Source organism: Vigna unguiculata, chromosome 8 (assembly GCF_004118075.2).
Source record: "Vigna unguiculata cultivar IT97K-499-35 chromosome 8, ASM411807v1, whole genome shotgun sequence".
NCBI classification, from domain to species: Eukaryota; Viridiplantae; Streptophyta; class Magnoliopsida; order Fabales; family Fabaceae; genus Vigna; species Vigna unguiculata.
In genome coordinates, this window is record NC_040286.1 from 32,471,171 (window position 1) to 32,492,987 (window position 21,817).

Genomic DNA, 21,817 nt, shown 5'->3' on the forward strand with positions numbered 1-21,817 from the left:
TTTATTGTTAATATTATGAATAATTTGATTTTATAAAATAAAATGAAGATTTTGATCGACAAGGATTTCTGGACGTACATGAAACTCAAGTTGACTCCAAAGTAAGCCATTTTCTTTTGTCCTTAACTTTCACAAACATGAATGCTTCAGTCTGATATGACTACTACAATGTTTCCCTTAGTATTATCCTTGTTGTGCTACTCGCTTGTGGCGGTACAGGCACAACGCAATTACATTTATAATTTCTCTCCTTACGTCTCACCCACCACGGTGCTTCTTAATTACGAGAAAATGGTAGAAAATTTCAAAGTGTTCGTGTACAAACCAAACAGCGCCCAACTCAAATTCGCTTCCACGGTGGAGTCTCTCTTCTACTCTTCACTACACAACAGCACCTACCTCACGCAGGATCCCGAGGAAGCGCACCTCTTCTTTCTCCCTTTCTCCTCTGACCTCTCCACGCGCGCTCTGGCCCGCGTCCTATCACGCATCCGCAACGACTTCCCCTACTGGAACCGCACCCTTGGTGCGGACCACTTCTACCTTTCGCGCGTAGGAATCCCCCTCGAACGGGACCGGAACCTCGTGGAGCTGAAGAAAAACGCCGTTCAAATCTCGTGCTTCCCGACACCAAATGACAAGTTTGTCCCTCACAAGGACATCACGCTGCCACCGGTACCTGACCCCCACGTGCTCCTGCAGCGAGTGCCAGCACGCTCATTGGTCAACGATAATGAGACTTGGCGGGGGGAGGAGTTTCTTTGCGCGATGAAGCACACCAACGACGCGTCGTGGATAGGGGAAGCACTGCGCGTAGGTTGCGTGCCGGTGGTCGTTACGGAGGAACCGTTAAATGACATGCCGTTTATGGATGTGCTGAGGTGCAGAGAGATGGCAGTGTTTGTGAGAAGCGTGGGGGGAGTGACGCGTGCGTTGGGTGACACGTGGAGGGAACGTCACGAGCGGATGCGAAAATTGGGTGTGGCCGCGAGCACGCACTTCCAGTGGAACCAGCCTCCTCTGCCGTTCGATGCGTTCAATACTATCATGTATCAGCTGTGGCTCAGACGCCACACCGTCCGATACGCTATGGTGCAATAGAAATAAATTGAATATGTGGTTTCGCCATTAAAATATTTGTTACTGAATTGCACAAATATTATACATTGTTACGTTAATTATGATTTTGTATTTTTTAATTTACAATTGAACTAATCACATTAAAACTCCTCCCTACTGTAAGTTAAAATTGTGACTTTCTTCAAGAATCCAAAATAAATTAATTCTTCATACAGTAAGAGTGTACATTTTTTTTTGTAAGCAAAGAGAAAATTAACCAACGCTGTAGATGTATCAAGTGAATGTTCAATGGCGTTGGGTTGATGACACGCACATACTATTGAATTTTCAGAACCGAAGTGCACAACCAGCTCAACAATGAACTGTGTCAATGCCAGAGAAAACTCATCCAGCATTAGAAACCCCATCTTGAAGGAATACTCAAATTTTCCCAATGAAAATCACTTCTTGACCAAGTTCAACACATCCCCAACAAGATGTAAAGAGCCAGTTACAAGGACCTGATGCATCACCCAAATAAATTTGCAGTCAGAATTCTGAACAGATGAAAAAAGATGTATAATTTTGTAGATATTATTGACTGAAATTTATTGAAAATCTCTAATTTTGATGGGATCCACCAAATTAATGATTTCCAAGAAATTTGGTTCAACATTGATTAAATTTCTCAACTGTGATACTATGACACCTGTAAACGAAGTGACTGATTCTGTTGCACTCTGTCCCTAAGCCATTTGATTGCCAATGGCAGTGACGGAAACACTGCGCTGTGTTCACAGTTACTTGCACTCGTTTCCATGTCATCTTTTAGTTCTTCAGAAACAATGTCGGTGTTTTTACCTGCTAAGCCAAGTAATCTCAAACAGATTCTTCAAGCCATAAAATATTCTAAGGTCTCAAACTTAATAGGAACAATTCATGAAGGAAAAAGAGGAAAGGGATGTGGAAAGCAATCTTGAATAATCACTACCTTTGCTGCTTTGCATGAGATTTTCCCACACTCTTTGAAGATTGAACTGCCATGACAGATCAACTTTGGGATCAGTGAGAGTGAAAACCTGGGGTCCAACTTTATTGAACACAGACAAACTTGGTACAAAAAGCGCCTTCTTGAAGTAGACACCTACAATTTCCATTCAGATGTTTCTTAATTTCCATGGACCAAATAACTTTCTTCAGAGAGAAAAAAATCATTGGGAAAATGTTCACATTACTTTTTCCTCATACTAAACATAAATACTTACAGAACTAATAGAGAAGAAAGCTGTTAAAATCCCAAATGTTAAGCTTTACTTAAATATTTTTTAACTATTTTCATTATTTGGTGAGTATGTTCTAGCATAATCAAGAAAACTATTTACCGTTATCAGCACACGTTTTCATTAAGTGAGGAAGAAGCAACTGCGGGTCCCTAACAGTCAAACAATTGAACAGCAATATCTGCAAGTAATTCAATTACTTCAAATCCAATTAAAAAAGAAAGTGGCATTTTCACTCGTGTATATCATGATTTTCTAATTAAAGTGAAAACCAAAAAATTAAGTTATAATGAATCTACTTTTTAAATCTATACTTTACCGGAGTGGATTTTCCCTGGGATACTCTTTCTCCATTGTGCGTCTTCACTACTTCATGTGAGAATTTAGAATTATCCAGTTGCTGATGAAACAAGGTTTGATCTGGGTTGTATTCTTTAATGGCCAGAGAAAACCACCTTGCACACACTTGCATGCTTTCAGGACTGTGAGCCCCATCTAGAAAGAAAACAAGTCTATTTGATCTTTCACCCTTCAGGTGTTGGTCAGGAACAATCTGTGCCCTTCCTTGCAAACTTGCACTAGTTAAACCTTTTATGAACTGCTCTGGCAAATTTTCCTTCATGCAGATACAGAATCACTTCAGCAATAAGGTATAAAAGAAAAAGATGAAAAAAAAACTACTTTTTAAAACTTACAGTTTGTTCCAAATAGATATCTCCAACATGCCCAGTCCTTTTCAGCCATGTAAAGCACAGTGCAATGGCAAGTGCAGCATTTACATATTGGTGCTCACCTTCAAGACCAAGGCTTGAACCATTTAACAATTTCGCATCTAATGGAGTAACCACTTGAAGAGGTACCTGACATTGGCAAGATTTACTTAGCTGATTGAAAGCAAGGACCAAAGACTTAACATTTTCAATGAATGCAGCTACAAAAGCCACTTGGATTGAATGCTATGTCTACCCTGACTTTCAAAAGACCATTGAAAGATGAAAAAAAGTACACCACACTGAATCACATTGAGGGCATTGTTTTCTCTTTCCAAGACAACTCTCATAATTAAGTTTTAGCTATGTAACACCTTTTGACAAAATAAATAAGTTCCAAACAAAGTATGTTAAGTTTTACTCAGTCATCACATGTATAGTAAATTTGAACTTTTAATCCTAAACACACTGTAAAACTGTACCACTTTACTTAATATTGACATGCTGATATTAGATTCATTTAATTATCTTAGAGTGTGAATTTTAAGCCTAACGTAACTTTATAAAATCAGCTTGTATAGTATGGTTTATACTCACTTATATACTATAAGTTGATAATATATTTTTGTTGATGTGAGATCTCCAACAACTTTTATGTTGAGTCATCCAAACTTATTTTATAAAGCAAAACAACTTCATGAAAGAACATACATTTAATTGAGAAGCCTTCTCCTCAAGTACATGCATTGCTTCTTCAGGTTGAGGCACTGTGAAAGCTGGAATCCCATTCTGAAACCAAACAAACAAATAAAGAAATGAATTTATCAGAAAGAAAGTGCACATTGCAAATAAGCACCAAAAATAACTTTTGTTCTTCAAAAGAAGATGACACTAGATTCTAAAAAACACCTTGAAGATACCCGCCTTCTCACCAGCAATTTCTCCCAGAGTATTCCCTAATAATAAAACGATCAAATTAAACTCACTGAACGAAGCAGTGGCATAGGAACATTATGTTCCACCATATTCTGAAACATTTGTATAATATATAAATTTCTAAACTTATATTTTCATACACAATATCCATGCATTAAACTAGTGATTACCTAGAATTCAAAAATAGAAAACTAACCAAGAATCTCCATGTGGTCATACCCTAGAGATGTTATTCCACACACAATAGGGGCCTGAACCTGAAATATCGACAGATCTGCATGAGCTTGTTCCTAGATACAACTTCATAGAAAACATTAATACATATACAAGGTTTCAATGCTCATTACTCTTGTGGTCTAGTAATGCTAGAGAAACATGTTTCCAATGAAATTTTAAACATACCACATTTGTGGCATCATATTTGCCACCTAATCCAACCTCCAATATAGCAACATCAACCTACATACAAATTCAGAAAGAAAGAAGCTCTTATTCACTTAAGATAAAATAAACAAAAAATAGAATGTACCCTGAACAATTTTTCTTGGAAATTTAAAACATGGGAACAAACCTGCTCTGCTGCAAATATCTTGAAGCCAAGTAAGGCAAGAAAACGGAAATAAGTGGGCATTGGAATGTTGTCATCAGTTTTTTCCTGCACACCACCAAAACATGAATCAATTACATTATTAATGTGAGCAAGCACATCAAATTAAATTGTAAAAGTGATGGGAACATGAACACTGTGATGATATAAGCTTAACTACCGTATTACTGCTATAGTACACCACAATTCTTATTGACATGGTATAAATATGCATTGGTTTACAGAACAGAAGGTGATGCTAATAGACTCACCATATTATTAAGTAAAACTGTGTTGCTTTTCTTCTTATTTTTCCCATTTTTATTGTGTCCCATATGATTTTCAAATTGACACTAACCACCATGAGTTTAAAACATAAACCTCTTGTTCCTTTTTCTCAAGTTACATTACACTTAAGACCCCTTTCTGCCGTATGTTGTACCAGTTCACACAAACATATCAAGGGTGCCCAGCAGCACAAGTTAGTTGCTCTTCCTTTACTATTTTCTTCTGAAACAATGCAATAACTTCAAAGAGAGCAATGGAATAGCTTCAAAACTTCAGACTAAGTTAGCAGAAAATATTCGTTTGGTTGTTCTAAGAGTAATTGGTGGACTCTTTTAAAGAAATGTAGAGCTAAGTTGGAATAAATAACTAGTAATAGTGTATTCCAATAAAATATAGTCACAAGGCAATTTGGCTCAGGTTCAAAATAAATTGAAAAAAGGATGACCTGCTTTTCCATCCCATCAAAAAACACTGACAGTATAAATATGAATGAAATATTTATGCACATAACCATACCTTTAGTCTGTCATAACACCACCAGAAATATGCTAAAAATTTCTCTTCACAGATTTCCTTTCTGCACAGTTAAAGAACTGCAATTATGTTGCAAGTAAAGGCATAATACAATATATTCTCCTATCCTAGATCTGCATGTTCAATGGAAATAACAAAAGTACCAACACTAAAGAATAATTTCGTAGGAAAACAAATCAATTGAGAAAGCAATTCGAATTCATTCGCTAAATTAGTATTCACCCTATAAAAAACAGATGATAGACACATAATGACAAAGAATTCAAATTCCCAATCAAAATACCAAATTAACACAATGAAAAATGACACAAGTAGATGATAAAGGAAAACACAAAAAAATCAATATATGAATATGAATCACTCACCCATCCAAACGGAATCTTTCTCGGATATCAATGAGATGAGGAGATGTAAAGAGTCCAGTGCGAAAACCACAGTTACGTAATATAGATTCTGTGAATGTGCATGTAGACCCCTATAAAACCCCAGTTCAATAAAAACAATTTCCATCATAAAAATAAAGACTTATCAGTTATCTCTAACTATAAGGAGCCACAAAACACCAGTGACCAGCCGCATAGCAATCACTAAACAAATTGAACTTCCTACTATGGCCTCATTTCCATGCAACCACCAAAGTGAAGTAAGAGTACCTTCCCTTTGGTCCCAGCCACATGGATAACCTTCATATTCGCAATTGGCTCCTCCAAATCCAGCATCTACAGAATTAGACAATGCACACCATTGTCAACATCTCATAAAAAATGACCCAATTCACAATTTTTTTACCTTCAGGTAATCAAACAACAGGTCAAACTGATCCCCCACATTGCTAGCATCAGCCCGAGTGCGTCGAGTGATCAAAGACGACAAGGCCTCCATTGCTTCTTCATAGGGACTCAAGGAAGAAGATTTTGGAGACCCTTTGCCAACTTCTGCAAACAAGAGAAGACCCCACAACAGAAAATGAATAATCACCAGCAAAATCAAAACTTTAGCATGGGTTTGAGCACCCCAGAAGAAAAAAAGGAATGAGGAATACCTTGGTCAGACATGGCGATTGAGGTGTTGAGTTGTGAATGAAACAGAAAGTGTTTGTCTGAATGGAAGGGAGATAGGAGGAGGGTGAAAAGTGGAAGGTGAGGTTGAGATTTGAAGGACCGAAAAAAGATTGAAGAATTTGTCGTTTGTGGTAAACTTCTTCAGATTAATTCCATTTATTTATTTTGTTTTGGCCAATTGGAAAGAGGAGTACATGCGCTACGCTACAGAAGAAGAATACACTTTTGCTAGTACCCTGTGGCAGAGTGTATCTCACAGTTGGGGTTGAAGTTGCATTGAGAATTTGAGATTAATATTTTTGGTTTTCTTACAACACAATTTTGTTCCTCCCAACACAAACTATTGGATTTATTTATAATTTTCTATTTTTTATTGGAGAATGTAAGATTTATATTTTTTAACTCTGGAATAAATAAAGATTAAGTCAACTTAATTCTGTGAATTTTTACTATTGAATTAGTTCTTAAAAACTATGAAATTAATTTAATACATTATATTTATATGATTATCTAGTTGTAAATTGTTTTACATGATAATATCACTGATTTTTATAATAATTCATACTTATTTTTACTTCATTTATAGTATACAAAATAGAATAAAAGTTGTTCTCTTGGGTAAGAATCACTATATTTAATATTTGTTTTCAAGAAACTTAATTTTCAATATAGTATTATATTAATACTAGAATAAGAAACTATAAAATGTTATTATAGAGTTATGAACATGAAAGATATATATACAAGCACATACATAATATATATATATATATATATATATATATATATAACTACTTTTATATTTGTTAGACATTTGGATTAACTATTGTTCAAGAAATTTGAAAAAAAATTAGTAATGTATCAATATATTATAAATTAATGCAAATGGAAGGATTGACTATAGTTATAGTTATTTTATTTTTATGATTTTGGAACATATAGTTCTAAAGATATAGAAAAGGCGTATAAAAAAATAGAAAGTGAACTTAAAAACAATTTAGATATTGTTTTAAATATCATGATAATTTCATGAAATTAGGCCCGTGAAGTTTAATTAAGTTTCGCCGGTTATGTAAAGTTTAATTCTCTCCTTCAATAGCATTAAACAATTCAATTTTCCTTTAATCGAAATTAAAATGTAATGAGATTCTTTTCCACGACACTGAAATTACAGTAACTGAAAACCAATTATTATTGTTTTCAGCATCATGATTAGGTGGAAGTGTGACTCAAAGGCAAATCAAGATGAAATGAATAATAGTGTCATACTCGTTAATGTATCAGTGAATTTAGTGGAATCTCCCTTCACAGATAAAGGTTGAATTGAAAATTCTAAAGAAAAAAATAATAATATATATATATATGCAAAATGAAAAAAAAAAATGACATAAGAGTAATTAAAGCATTGCATGAAGGAGTAGAATATAGTGCAACAGAACACAAAATTCATTAACAATCTTTATTTTCAGATTGACATCTAAAATTCAAATTTATGTACTTGTTGACAAAACGGCCCAATATTCTTATTCTTAAATAGAATAGTTCCCAAAAAGAGTGAATGATGACACTTACGGCAATACTGCTTTACCCTAAGGAAAGACGAAATTCAACCAATGTCGATTTTCAGGACAACAAAATGACAACACAGATGGAAAATTCACTTCAATGCAAAAGGGTGTCCAAACCATTCCAAGTAACAAAATATAGTGTAATTTGAAAACTAAACATTATTTATTTTATTTCCCCAACTTTTAGGAAAATGGAGAAAAACAATAATTGTTCTTGAGAATTGAAGAGGCTTTTAAGCGTAAATATAACATTCAACAAAGCTTCTGTAATTGGAAAAATCATGATCCTGTACATTTTCAAAGCCCTATTCTAGTAGAAAGCAATTATCTCATGATATTTTTCTTCAACCACCACCCACTAAAAGCTAAGACGCAATCAAGATGACAGCAGGCATACATCAATTGTTAGTTCTTGAAAATCAAAAGACCCCACAATACAGGACAAACAAAAATGTATTCACACCCATCAAAGCATTTGTCTGAGTTGCTGATTTTCCTTACGAAGGGACTTCACTTCTTTCATCAACTCAGCTTGGTTTTCCATAAGAGAGTTCATTACAGCTGACATTTCCGTCTGTTGCATGAGACAATTGATTAGAGCGGAATTAAAAATGAAAATCACCATCACTAATTCCAGATACACACCTCTTGCATATGAAACTGTCGTAAAATTTCAATATGAAGGTTTCTCATATCCTCGTGTATGGATTTCTGGAAGGAATCCAGAGTTTCTTCCAGGGTCCGTTGAAAAAGCTGAAGTGTAAATGAAGATCCTTGTGGGTCTGGCTGAGATGCTTTCTGTTGTGGGATGACTCCCTGTCATAATTTGAAAAGAGAATAAGAGCATTAGAGCAAATAAATGAAACGTTATATAACTAGCATTCCTTATAGCATGAAAAATAACACAATCTATATCAATGAAACCCACTCCCCGGTACCATTCAAATCTGAAGCACACGAATGGACGAAGAATCAGAAGAAAAATTATCTACTCTCTTCCAAACACATACATCAAGATATGAAGTAATAATAAAATCTAATTAATTTGTAAATATTAGCATACACTTGTCAGTGGAAATGAGCCAGATTCTGTTGGAGCAGATGTATCAGACTTCAACAGCAAGCTATTTAGAAGTTCTTCTCTGGTTTCGGCTCCTGATTTCTTAATCTTAGGAGAGCCAACTGAAAGGGAAACTCCGTCGCTGAAGGTAGAAGTAGTGCTTATTCTTTCAGCATAAGTAGAAAATCTTCTATTAAAAGATGACATTCTCGGGGAATCAAGGATTTTTGGGGACTCGATGTTTGCTTGTCCAAGGCTGGATTTTGCATTGGCGGACAAAGGCAAAGAAGTTGGGAAAGTGTGATCAGTAAACCCCAAGGAAATCTCCTGGCTTGTAGAGGCATCCTTGGTACGTATATTAGCTAAACTCAGGCTTGAAGTGGCATAGGAACTAACACCCATAGACGAGGAAGTATCATGTAATCCAGATAACATTGATCCTGCTGTCTGACCACTAGAAGCCAACATCCCAAAACGAGATGGTACATTGACAGGCTGACGGTGATAACCATACTTTTCACTTAACCGCTCACCACCCCAGGCTTCAGGAGGAGTGATAGAAGAATCTTCACTCTTTGAAGGAGGAGGAGGAGTTGACCCCGCAAGTGGAAAGGAAGACTGAGTAATATCCTACAATTAGATTGCAATATAATCAGTCAAAATTTGCCTGGTAAAACATAAATATGTATGGAATACAAAAATGAAAGAGGGATATGTTTGAAATGTTCATAAAATAGGAAATGATTTGTTTCTTAAAATGTCATGGGTCGTTGCTTTATATTTATGAATTCTATCAAATATGATTGAATTTGCATTAGATTGGATTCTAAATTAGTAAACAATTTTACCGTTATTCACTTCATCATTTTACTTTGCAGAAAAGAAAAATGTAAAGCATTTAAAATCAAATCAATTCCCCTTTTTCCGATTAGTCTCAAGCGTAATATTTGATTTTTAAATCAATTCAAATAATATAAAAGTGAATTATTTCCAATTTTGGTTTATTCTGGCACAGGGAACTTCCCCAAGCAGGCACAGTACAGAACTCAATCCAAACAACCAATACATAATAATCTAGGAAATGATTTGATAAAACAACTTAGAAAACAGACGATCTTAAGTAGCATGTCTTCCTCACAGATCACATCTCAATCAAATGACTGAATTAAATGCATCTAAAAAATTCTCCTCAAAGAAATTAATCTTTTAGCTGTGACTTTGGTGTTAGGGGCGATGCAACTTTAACCATGAAGAGAATACGAGGAAGGAGCAAACATTTTGTGGGCATCAGGGTACACTTGGTTGACAAAGTAATTAATAAGAAACAGGCATAAAAGAGAAATGGCCTTCCTTCCTAATCAAGTAATTCCAGTTATGGAGCTCTTATAAACAAAAAAAATGCAGTAGTCCTCCCACTGAATCTCCGGGAATTAAAGTGTCACACATTGACAATGTTTAACTAAGTGGCATCAATAGCAATAAACCCAGATTTATTTCACTTTGAATTGAAGAATTATAGATCGGTGTTTCACAGAGCTAAATTCAAAATCAGGGTCATGTGAGACAATAACCTGCTTGGAAGATGAGCCAGATTTCCAATCAGATATAGGATGGTCACTGATTCCTTCCTCAGAATTTGAAAATCTTCGACTAGATGAAGGAAACAACATAGGTTTCCTATCAGAAAATAAAATATCCTTCTTCATCCCATTTTCATCCCATAGAGAGGGCGTTAATGGTTGAACATCCACAAGAGGGGAGAACACCTCCATGTCATCCTTTAGGTTATAACTACCTCGGGGAGCATGCAATCTTGACAGGGTTCCACCTGGCCATAAATTGTTTCGTTGTGGAGTTTCTTCTGCATTTGATACATTTGGTACGTTGGATGGAAAACCACTGCCAGATGCCACAAATGAAGCAGCATCAATGGAGACACCCACCCGACCAGAGTTCCTAGGATTCAGCATGGATGTCGATAGAGAAATGTTTGATGAACTTGCCGGAGGTAAAGGATCAGGCATAAGTATTGAATCTTCAACTGTATCTCCCACAAGAGCAGTCTCAGCAGTGCAATTTCTTTCATCAACAACAACTGGTTTAGACCTTTGCCAGCATAAGCTCGTAACAGCCTGTTACATGCTATAATAATTAGATAAAAAGAAGACATTAATTTTACAAACATAAATCAGTGATTAACATTGGAAGATTTTAATCCTTCATATTAAAGTGCCATCAGTTTATAATGTGTTTTGGAATAATTATTTATCATCAAATGACAATATAATATTTTCACTGCTTAGAAAAACTCTAGGAGTTTAGTTTCTGCATTTACATAATCATCCCCAAAAGAGAAAACAACCCATGTTACAATCTATATTTAATTAAATACAAAAAAAATCTTCTGCTATTCAATTGTACATGCTACTATACGTTTATAAACCTCACTCTGGTCCAAAATATCACTAATCACAATACTGAATAAATATATCACGTGCCATCAAGCTATTTTAAAACTGAAATTATATAGCAGAATAATTTTTTGTCTCTGTTCTGCTATACACAGTTAAATATATATCAGGTGAAAGAATTGTTTATCATAAGCAAAGAAATAAAACTGGTCACATAATCTAGGAACATTGGTCAAATAAAAAGATCAAGTCGTGTGAACAAAAAAATGTAGGAAGCAGGTATTAATTGTAGATTATAACAGACCTAAAGAACTTTCTTAGAACGTATCTGTGTTACTTGTCAACATGAAATCAAATACCCCTTAATAAATTTGTGCACCACAAATTTGTAAATCTAATGCTCAACAAGATATGAAAGAAGGATCTTCATAACCTTTACAGATCATGTATGTAAACAAACATAAATAAGGTAGCTTGCTCACCCATTACAGAGCATCAAGGGAATTGCTATGAAGGCTTAATTGTTGGATAGATTTACTTTCCCCTTTTGGGATGAGAAAAAACTAATTTTAAGTAATTGTGGAAGCTTAAAGTGCTCTGCGTGAGTTCAAGCCAGTGGTAGATGTAAGACAATTTTCAACTTCCATGAATCTATCCTAATGTCAAATGAGACAACTATGAATGGTAACCAACTAACAGGCTTAAATACATTAAACCATGCAGGTCCAGACAAAAAGAAACACTGTTGATGAAGCTAAGAATTACCTCAGAACTACCATAAGCATGAAGAACAGCAACAGGTTGTGGTTTGCCACGAACATCATAGAATGCCACACGGCCATTGCTAGTTCCAGCAGCCAGCATCCAACCATCATCTTTAAAGGCCAATGAAGAGAAAGGTGCTTCATAAGAAATGTAAGATGATGGTCTTCTAGATCCAGAATCATAAATGTACATTTTTTTATCAAGGCCAACACTAGCAATGATCTGTTAATTGAAGAAAGAAATCAGAAAGCAATATTATTGTAACCCAAAGAATGGGTCAAAAGTTTAAAGCGGGGATGAAACAATCTCACTGTATACTATAAAAGTCGAACTAGCAATAAAAAATGAAACCTTGTCATTGGATGGAGAGAAGCTAATACCAGCAGTTGGAGCAGAATGCTGCTTTGTCCATGAAACCTTTTTTTCAAACAGAATGAAAGAAAAAATATATTGTCAACTCAAAAGTATCTATCTGAAATAATGATGAAAAATAAAAGGCAAGAAAGGAGAAACCTACTACAGAAAGAGCTAATTCGTTAAACCACAATAATACCAAATTGATCACTGAGACATATGATTATGAAGGTTGTACAATAGAAATAAAAGGAAGACGTTGCAAATACAAGTTATTCTTTATTATTATTCTGAATGAAGAAGACCAATTTGTGGTTTCAACTATCAACCAAGCTCATTTTTGGTAGAATTTTGCAGCATAAGCTATTTATACATATAAAGAGAGCATATTGCATACCTTAGGGCTGCGACCAGTTGTATCCCACAAATGTACTGTCCCATCATCACCAGCAGTCACAAGAAGGTGACGACTAACTCTAGAATAATCAAGAACTCTCAACATCTGGTCTTACAATTTCAAAGATGGAGGGAGGGTTAGTCCATACACATACAAAACAACTCACAAAGATGCAGAAGGATCAAGTACAACAAAGCAGAAAAACCTGTTGATTGGGATCTTTGAGCTCAGCAGCCTTTTGCCCGGAAGCAAGGTTATGAAGCATTAAGTCTCCACTAAGGCTGATAGATGCCAAATGTTCATCCTTACAGTTGTATATTACACCTGTGACAGTATTAGTATGACCCTTTAGCCATTTAATACACCGTTTCCTTTGCAAATCCCATATCCTTACAACTTGACCAGTGCCTCCAGAACATACATATCTGGATGCCTTGTTGCTAAAGCTGATAGCCAATATAGATTCCTGCGAGGATAAAAAACAGCATGAAGCCATGCATGAAGTAACACAGAAAGAAAAAAAGAAAGTAACAAACTGTCTGACTGCTTCTGCCAAAATTATGACCTACAAGGACTATCAGAGAGGAAACTAGAAGCATTACACAAAGGGGTCTCCCTGCCTTTGTCACTTCTTCTGAAAAATCCAAGAAGAGCCAACTTTGACAGGATAATCTTCCCCCTCATGCACAATCAAAGTTCAATTCTCTGTTAATTGGATCAAATGTTGAAGGAAATTCTTGAATGTAGTTTTTTTCCTTAAGAATATCATTAAATTTATCCCAAAAATTTCACACACACGTTTGTGGTGATGCTGACACTGCATCATCACGCAAAAACAAGTGCAAAGGCAACAATTTTAAGGCACTTCAAACAAGTGCAAAGAACCAAAACAGGGCTTTAAAACTTGTGCACAATGTTGACAGGGAACTGATAAAAACTGACATGTGCAATCCGGTATAATTGGATTTGACTCCTTCAAAGCATGGCCCTTTCCACCACTAATGTAAAGTGGATTATATGCCTTAATTTAAATCAATCATGAACAATTAATCACTCTTTCACAGTATACGTTTCACTTTCGAAGAGCTAATTTTTTATATTAGATGCATTTCTAACAACAACTAGCCTTCCACCAAATCTCTCAGTTGAAAGTGAGAAGTGCAAATAGTATATTGGTATTGTAGCGTTAACCCGAAACTGGCCAAGTGAACAGATGCACAGCCAGCTCGCATAGTTGCCTGGGCTGTGGAGTGTGGTCAGATTTTAGTATCCAATTGAAAGGTATGAGACTTTGGTCCCACATTGGAGATATGGGATTCTAGGGTGAGAATTATAGCCCGGCAACTTAGTACAGCTAACTTTGGTGGCAGATTCTCCCAATATTCACTGTCCCGTTGGTAGTTACGACAGAGTAAGGAGTAGCTACGTATTATCAGACATCGTTCCATAAAATAGCTCATCGTGTAATTCCTGCTGAGTTCTATATTACAGTAATGCATAATAGGTTATGTAATTAGGTATATGCTGTTGTCATTTGAGTCTTTGGTGTGTCATTGACTTTAGAGCTTTGTCTCCTGGAGAGCAAGAGCATTGCCACACAGTATGCATATTGTGTCAACTAATTTCTATTTTTCTACCAGATGTTGCTTAAAAAAAACATCAAATAAGTAAAGCATGTGTCAGAAATGACCTCAATGTTGTCTCCACTATCACTGCCGGCAACCGGAATGGTCCCCATCGTGTGCCCATTCTTCCGCCACAGCGAGATCTTCTTATCGTCTCCCGCACTTGCCACAACTAAGTCTGCGGAAAACTCAAATTCAGCGCAATCGACGACGATAAGGGGAAATGAAAACCCTAGAAAGCTAAAATGTGTGAAATGGACTCACTGGTGTGGTTCCACTTGACTGAATGGACTTGGGAACCGGGAGAAGGAGTGAAGCTGAGGGCACATGGATCGCCGGAGGGCGTGTACACGCCGGGCTTGACGGCGGAGGCGTCGAAGAGTTTGACGGTGTCACCGCCACTCGCCGCCAATAACGCCATTGACGGATCGGTAAACTTGCCGAATTTGAATTTGAATTTGAAATGTTAGTTTGAGGAAAAGTAGTTTTGCGAGGGTAGCATTCCCGATTTGATTTGAAATATGAATATGAATTATAAACCCTACAAAACAACCACTCTACCAGAAAGAGAGAGAGTGAAATTTTTGAACGAAGAAAAAGTTAAGACAGTGGGCGCCTTTATATGCTCTTCATCATCGTTCCAACGCTGCTCTTGCAATGACTAGCGCTTGTCCTAGTGATTACCTCTTACTTATTTTATTTTATTAATATTAGTTAATTAGTTAATAAGTTAATTAATAAATTAGTAATTAATATTACTTTCTTTTCTTTGCTCGTTTTTTACGCTACATGGATTGCAAGATTATTTTTTTATTTTTTATCTTTTATGTTTTAAATTCCTGTTTTTATTCACTGTCTTTTCAATATTACCCAAAAATTTATATCAAATTTACAATAACATTTTTATACTTTTCTTTAAAATATTTATTTTTATAAAAACATCTAAAAATCACTTCAAAATTTAAATTAATTATTATGATTAGTTAAATTGTTCAAATTATTTATTAAAATATAATGGTGGCTAAAATCACTTCGATTTTAATGTTCCCAATCATCTCTTCTCATCAGAAGATATATTTAATATGGGTATTTAAAAAAAACATAAATAAGTAAACTTTAGAAAGATACTAGTATAGATGAGTCATAATTAAAAGTACAACTACCCTGTAAAATACACTCTAATATTATTATTTTAAATTTTGTTTTTCATTAGATTAAACTTGCGTTTGATAACATTCTCTCTATATACATATATTATCGAATTAATTTTTATAAAATAACACTTTTCGTTTTTCGTTTTGAGAAGTCGTGTTTAAGGTGAGAATTTGTAGAAGGTAAATGTATGAGGGGTGTAAAATGAAGAAGGAGAAAGTTTGTGAGGGTTGAAATGAGATATTAAGTTGTATCAAACTTTCCTTCTTTTCCTTTATTCTTTTATAATGTTTAAAATTTAATAAAAAAATATTATGGTGATTAAAAGTTGGGTTACTTTTAAACTTTATTTAACCACGATTGTTTTAGAACAACATATTTAAACTATAAATGATAACAATGTTATTTAATCTATTTGAAGGATTAAATTAGTATTTATGGATAAACTTTAGAACAACATATTTAAACTATAAATGATAACAATGTTATTATTAATCTATTTGAAGGATTAAATTAGTATTTATGGATAAACTTAAATATTAGAGTGTAAATAAGTCAAATTGAGTGGAATTTGAAGGATTATCAGATCGAATGAGAATTCATACTTAAAAAAGCAATGAAAAAGACACTCTTTCACTACTTAAAGAAAATGGAAACTGAAAAGTGAGAAATAGATGAAGAATAGAATAAAAAATTAATAACTTGATAAATGAAAAATAGAATAAAAATAAAGTGAAAAAGATATTTAAGTCGAAAGAAAAAATAAATTATTATTAATAATCACTTACGCTTTTAACATGCCATTTTTTTCTTTTTAACAACTTCACATCTATGCATACGAAATTATAATTGATCATATGAACTACTAATAAAAAATAATAATGAAATAAGAATAATCACGTAAAAAATAACAAAAATTTCACGGTTTTTTTTTTTCATTCAAAATTCTATAACATAGATTCCACATGCTATTATTAAGAAAACCAATATATAAGAAATGTTACCTATACTCTTTCCAACACTTTTTTTACATGTTATAATTCTCTCTTCTAAATTAGAGGAAAGAATACAGAAAATATGTTTCCCTAAATAAATTTCAGACAACAGAAAAAAAAAACATGTTGAAAAAAGCATTAAAAGAAGTGTCACTAATATTTCTCTTAAAATTAAAAAATATAAACCATTACTTATTTTTAATATGAAAAACACCTTAATCTACTTATTTCAAATTTTTATTCCAAGTTTTTCTAGACAAGAATGCAAACTAACATATCTCATAATGAGTGAAGTATGCATTAATCATTGTAAACTTATTCAATTCTTATATATAAAAAAGACACCACAATCTAATGATAAATCAAAGCAATCATAGATGTTCCAAAATAAGAAGATTAGCAAAGATACTGAATTGTCCCTAATAGCATCAGATCATGATCAAACAGTGCAAGCACAGACCAATATGAAACCAAAAAATCCAAGCAATTGCACCTTTACTAACTGAATAAAATTGGTCAGAATCACCATCACATACTGTTCTATCAGTGTAAATTTATAGTCTAAGAGAACCTTTCAGAGCAAAGAAGGTCATTTCCACAGCATCCACAACACATATATGTACATACTGTGTCGTAGAATAATTATGAAACAACAAAAGAAAATGAAGATAAAAGCCTTTGCTTTTATGGCCACCCAGCAGTGCCCAATATCGCTTATAGTACTTCACGCTCAATGCATGACTGGATGTTCTAACAGTAATTTTGCTGGTCCATCACCATCACCACCACCACCTCAGAATAGATAGAATATAAGACCATGAAATCTTCAGTAATTAAATATAAGTCCGTGAATACATCTGCACCTGTGAGTAGATAAAAAGAGGAAAGGAAAAGTTAATAGTTAACACAAAGCATCTGAGTTATGAATACATAGTATAGTCTATTCAAATAGAAGCTAACATGAAAAGAGATGAAAAAAAGAGTTTCATTTGGCATTCAGGGGTCAAGTAAGGGAATTTCCTATTCTAGTATACCAGATAGCCAAATAAAGGAAAGAATACTATATACAAATACAATGAAAAGAAATAGCAATTTACAGAAAAAAAAAATGCATAATATACATACACGGCTTCAGTTCAACCTAGTTGTTATCCAGACTACAAATTTTTTATACAAATTAAATTTACCAATTGTGAGAAAGGAGGGAGCAAAAGTTTTTTATACAAGATAAAAGAAGCTTCTAACTATTACTCTGTCTGTAGCAAAGGGTTCAGCATGCCTTGAAAACTGTTAAGCCCAAGAGGCTGTTATATTTTCATGCAATGCTTAGAATAACACTATTATATATTAAAGCAGACATTGATTAATAACCACCATTGGCAGTATGACAACAGAGCAAAAGCTTGCCTAATATGTTCTTTGATCTTTAACTGAGTCAAATGACATCATGTGATCCATATGACCAACTTCACCTACTGAGATAAAGCTTTCATTGTTATATAGTTTTTTTCCAAATAAGAATACAGTCAAAAGATCTTTTACACAATCCCATTTACTTTTCGTGCTATCAACAAAACTTAGATGTAGTTTTTAGGATGCTTTTGATGTTATTCTCCCACCAAATTGAAAGATACACCTTGGTAGCCAACACCAAAATTTACTGTGAAGATCATTGAAGTGAGCTAGTTCTGATCGAAGAATAACACCAAAAGCATTTAAAACCTGTACCCAAGCTTTGTTCTTAGACTTATTTTTCGGTTTCTAGCATATGTTCTTGGTTTGTTTGTTTCAAAGCAGTATATGCTTGGTATAGATTATTATTGAAGAAATAATCATTTATTCTCCAAAGCTCTGATGAAGTTGGAAAATAAACAACTATTCTTCCCAAATGAGCTCAATCAAACATGCAGTTAATGTATAAAATAATAAATGACCCTTCACCAACAGGGGAAAATTTACTTACCTACTCCTTTGTATTAAACTATCCGATGTATATAATTGATCATAACTAGTAACAAGAGAAACCAAACCTAACAAATCCATCTGCAAGTTTATTTCACATATTGGTAGTCATCATGCAGCAAAAGGGATATCTTCATTTAAATATTTAAACTAAGAGCCTTGTATGTTATTTAAGAAAAATTATTTTTAATCAAAAGATAAGTTTCAATAAAAAATTTAATTATATAGTGTAAGAAAAAAATTAAAAAACAAGGGTTTCAAGTGTTTTTTTCTCGTAAATTTATATTAAAAAAGCTTTTGAGAATAAAGGTCTTAAAAAACAAGCCATATCCTATTACTCAGCTTGAAGAAACATCCATCTGGTTTAACTAATTTAGGAGAGGGAATCACTTTTTTGCCACCTTCCCAAGAGAGCTTTTATTTTAGATTCCAGCAACTACCAGAATCTAAGAAGTCTCAAAATACCTTCATAAATTAATAAATTAATACATACCTCCACAACTGCCTGATGCTAATGAGCATAGAAGCAAGAATTTGAGTCATTTAACAGGATTTTCTTAATAGAAACTTGATCCCAAAATCATAAAATAAAAAATTTGACCCTGACAATACAGTAATAACAGTAGCATTATTCCCTTCCCTTTTAAAATGATATTTGTTACTTGACAAATCAAATTCGAAAATACAGCAAGGTGTGGTAAAGGTGCGCTTTGGGCTTTCTTTTAGTTTAAAGTTTTTTCTATGCTTGGATTAAAAAGATATGGTTTTTAATAGCTGAAACCATTGCAAGTAAATCAACACAACCCCCATTACAAAAAAATGGTCAAAATATTCTTATACTGTTTTGGGAAGTAATTGATTAAATCTTCTAAATTATAAGAACCCATTGATAACAAAACAAAAACCAGGAATCTCACATAAACAAATCAGTGCAGTTTTAAATTGTATGCTCAGTCAACGAACCTATACCATAAAAAATAAAAGGAAAAGCAATAGTAACATAACCTTAGTTAATTACGTGAAAGTAATGTGCAAACCATCATATCTTGTTTGACATCACAAACTTTGTTTTTTTCTCTGCAGGCTTCAGAATCTGAAAAGAGCACATCAAGTTATCATCCACACTCATCATTGCACCAGCATTGTCAAATTCACCACAGTAGTTTGGAGCTGAAAATATCGTAACAAGTTGCCTGTCAGCGAAGAATTCATACCCATCCTCTACAACCTACACAAAAATTTAGTGTCAATTTACAGCAAAGCATCATACGTTCACCCTTGTATTAGAGAAGCTGAATGAGTATTGTCAACAAAAGATAGTAACCTGATGAGCACGACAAATGAGATCCAAGTCATGCTTTGTCAAAAATTCAGCCACCTTATCAGGGCCAAAGGTGTAGGACACTCCTCTGTCATTCATTCCCCAACCCTTCACATCCCTACCAGGATCAGACCAAAGCAAATCACAGAGCAAGCCAGTGTCGGGAATTGCAGTAGGACGGATTATATTCCTGATTTCATCCAAGTTTGTGAGTTCAGGGGAAAGACCACCATGCATGCACAATATTTTATCATCTATTAGGGCAGCCACAGGAAGGCAGTTAAAACATTCGGTGAAGGCTTTCCAAAGCCTCACATTAAACCTTCTCTTACATTCATCATAAAACCCATAAATCCTATTAATGGAAGCACACTCATGATTCCCCCTCAACAGGAAAAAGTTTTCGGGATATTTGATTTTATATGCAAGCAAAAGACATATGGTTTCTAAGCTCTGCTTCCCACGGTCCACATAGTCCCCCAAAAAGAGATAATTTGCCTTAGGAGGCAAACCCCCATACTCAAATAGCCTTAACAAATCACTGTACTGCCCATGAATGTCACCTGAAAATGCGAAGAGAGATCTCAACAATGCCATAAAATATCACTACAGTGAATGTAAATAGAAAACCTAACAAATATATCAACAACAATAACAAAAATCGTTTCCAGTTAAGTTATGAGATTAGCCACATGAATCTTTCAACCCCATTTTATTTTATTAAAGACCAAACTCACTAAAGGAAACAATGGATCAAAAGCTAAAAGATAATTAAACCCATTTCAGCAAAAGCCTTATCTGTTGAAAACCCCATGTTGACTAATGATATTCCCAAAATAATATATATATATATATATATATATATATATATATATATATGTTTGTATGTTAGTATGAATGTATGTATGTCTGTATGCAAATAAGTGGGAAGCAACACCCACCATGAATGAGTTTAGCCTAAACCTAATCTCCAAAACGGTATCAAAGTCCATCTCTAGTCAATTCGGGACTTGAATTTTTTTCCGCACTATCCCACTAAGTGAGGTTGGCCATCACTCAGTATCATTGTGCTTGGTTAAAGACCAAACTCCCTTTAAGGTTGCATAGCCAGTCTGAACCCCGGGAAAAGGAAGAGGATGTATTAAACCCTAGGCAGCCAACGTAATACATCAAGTACGGATGTCTCTAAACCATAGAAATGATAAAAAAAAAATCGCATGCCCTAAACACCAAATGCGTAACCTACATTTCCTTCGAATCAACCATGACACCCAAAAACCAAAGGTTCGAACTTGCAACAAACAGGGACACCCAAAAGCATCTCTAAACCCTAAACAGAAAAGGGGAGCAAATTGGAGAGAGAAAAGAGAAAGGAAAGGGTACCGCAAATCTTGATGGGGGCTTCGAGTTCAAGCAAATTGGGTTGGTTAATGAAGATGTCTCGAGAAGCGACGCAGAGTTGCTTGATCTCTGACTCGGAGAGCTGAACCTGCTTGCCGGGTCGGGCCAATCGGACCTCAGTTAAGCGGCGGATTATGTCATCCAGAACCGCTTCATCAATCCCTTGCCCCTGCGAGCTCATCGCATACGATCAAAATCTGCTTCTTCTTCTTCTTCTAAGCAACTTCTCAGCAACAATAACAAACAAGGCCAAGGGGTGAACCAACCAAGAGCTTTTCTTGGTTTGGTTCTCTCTTTCTGTGTTACTCTTTGTCTGTCAGTGTTTGTTTGCACTCCATTGTTTCCTTTCTTG

The 21,817-nt window shown here is 34.6% G+C and overlaps 4 protein-coding genes across 6 annotated transcripts; 1 reads left to right on the forward strand and 3 right to left on the reverse strand.

The window, feature by feature from the left end:
- Nucleotides 1-84: 84 nt before the first annotated feature.
- Nucleotides 85-1,181, forward strand: LOC114194672 (probable glycosyltransferase At3g07620). Its single transcript, XM_028085033.1, has one exon. It carries the CDS (start codon nucleotides 142-144, stop codon nucleotides 1,099-1,101), a length of 960 nt encoding a protein of 319 aa, XP_027940834.1. The 5' UTR covers nucleotides 85-141; the 3' UTR covers nucleotides 1,102-1,181.
- On the reverse strand, nucleotides 1,149-6,622 carry LOC114194670 (folylpolyglutamate synthase). Of its 2 annotated transcripts, none has more exons than XM_028085032.1 (16): nucleotides 6,436-6,614; nucleotides 6,183-6,328; nucleotides 6,047-6,112; nucleotides 5,759-5,868; nucleotides 5,376-5,436; nucleotides 4,557-4,640; nucleotides 4,388-4,444; nucleotides 4,182-4,242; nucleotides 3,959-4,005; nucleotides 3,761-3,838; nucleotides 3,035-3,199; nucleotides 2,659-2,955; nucleotides 2,442-2,520; nucleotides 2,051-2,203; nucleotides 1,769-1,920; nucleotides 1,149-1,580 (listed from the first exon to the last, which is right to left on the reverse strand). In XM_028085032.1, the coding sequence occupies exons 1-16, from the start codon at nucleotides 6,446-6,448 to the stop codon at nucleotides 1,521-1,523; spliced, it is 1,629 nt and encodes a 542-aa protein (XP_027940833.1). In that variant the 5' UTR covers nucleotides 6,449-6,614; the 3' UTR covers nucleotides 1,149-1,520. The 2 variants fall into 2 exon arrangements, with proteins under 2 accessions (XP_027940833.1, XP_027940832.1); XM_028085031.1 differs by having other exon boundaries at nucleotides 1,257-1,580; nucleotides 1,769-1,923; nucleotides 6,436-6,622.
- Nucleotides 6,623-8,250: 1,628 nt separating this feature from the next.
- On the reverse strand, nucleotides 8,251-15,278 carry LOC114195240 (protein NEDD1). Of its 2 annotated transcripts, XM_028085638.1 has the most exons (10): nucleotides 14,899-15,278; nucleotides 14,700-14,812; nucleotides 13,215-13,475; nucleotides 13,010-13,114; nucleotides 12,610-12,675; nucleotides 12,259-12,480; nucleotides 10,654-11,214; nucleotides 9,086-9,712; nucleotides 8,668-8,838; nucleotides 8,251-8,596 (listed from the first exon to the last, which is right to left on the reverse strand). In XM_028085638.1, exons 1-10 carry the CDS (start codon nucleotides 15,053-15,055, stop codon nucleotides 8,489-8,491), a joined length of 2,391 nt encoding a protein of 796 aa, XP_027941439.1. In that variant the 5' UTR covers nucleotides 15,056-15,278; the 3' UTR covers nucleotides 8,251-8,488. The 2 variants fall into 2 exon arrangements, with proteins under 2 accessions (XP_027941439.1, XP_027941441.1); XM_028085640.1 differs by lacking the exons at nucleotides 14,700-14,812; nucleotides 14,899-15,278 and adding an exon at nucleotides 13,612-14,692.
- Nucleotides 15,279-17,246: 1,968 nt separating this feature from the next.
- Nucleotides 17,247-21,817, reverse strand: LOC114194487 (serine/threonine-protein phosphatase PP1 isozyme 4). Its single transcript, XM_028084742.1, has 4 exons — nucleotides 21,448-21,817; nucleotides 20,068-20,627; nucleotides 19,749-19,971; nucleotides 17,247-17,644 (listed from the first exon to the last, which is right to left on the reverse strand). Exons 1-3 carry the CDS (start codon nucleotides 21,644-21,646, stop codon nucleotides 19,783-19,785), a joined length of 948 nt encoding a protein of 315 aa, XP_027940543.1. The 5' UTR covers nucleotides 21,647-21,817; the 3' UTR covers nucleotides 17,247-17,644; nucleotides 19,749-19,782.

Coding starts and splice junctions, on each gene's coding strand:
- LOC114194672 (XM_028085033.1), top strand. CDS start 142: ATGCTTCAGTCTGATATGACTACTACAATGTTTCCCTTAGTATTATCC.
- LOC114194670 (XM_028085031.1), bottom strand. Junction 5,437..5,758: donor GAAAGATTCCGTTTGGATGG/GTGAGTGATTCA, acceptor TTAACTGTGCAG/AAAGGAAATCTGTGAAGAGA. Junction 2,204..2,441: donor GAAAACGTGTGCTGATAACG/GTAAATAGTTTT, acceptor TGGAAATTGTAG/GTGTCTACTTCAAGAAGGCG.
- LOC114195240 (XM_028085638.1), bottom strand. CDS start 15,055: ATGGCGTTATTGGCGGCGAGTGGCGGTGACACCGTCAAACTCTTCGAC. Junction 13,476..14,699: donor ATAGTGGAGACAACATTGAG/GTCATTTCTGAC, acceptor TTATCCTCGCAG/GAATCTATATTGGCTATCAG. Junction 11,215..12,258: donor ATGCTTATGGTAGTTCTGAG/GTAATTCTTAGC, acceptor AGCATGTAACAG/GCTGTTACGAGCTTATGCTG.
- LOC114194487 (XM_028084742.1), bottom strand. CDS start 21,646: ATGAGCTCGCAGGGGCAAGGGATTGATGAAGCGGTTCTGGATGACATA. Junction 20,628..21,447: donor AGCCCCCATCAAGATTTGCG/GTACCCTTTCCT, acceptor TCGCATTTTCAG/GTGACATTCATGGGCAGTAC. Junction 19,972..20,067: donor TCATTTGTCGTGCTCATCAG/GTTACTATCTTT, acceptor ATTTTTGTGTAG/GTTGTAGAGGATGGGTATGA.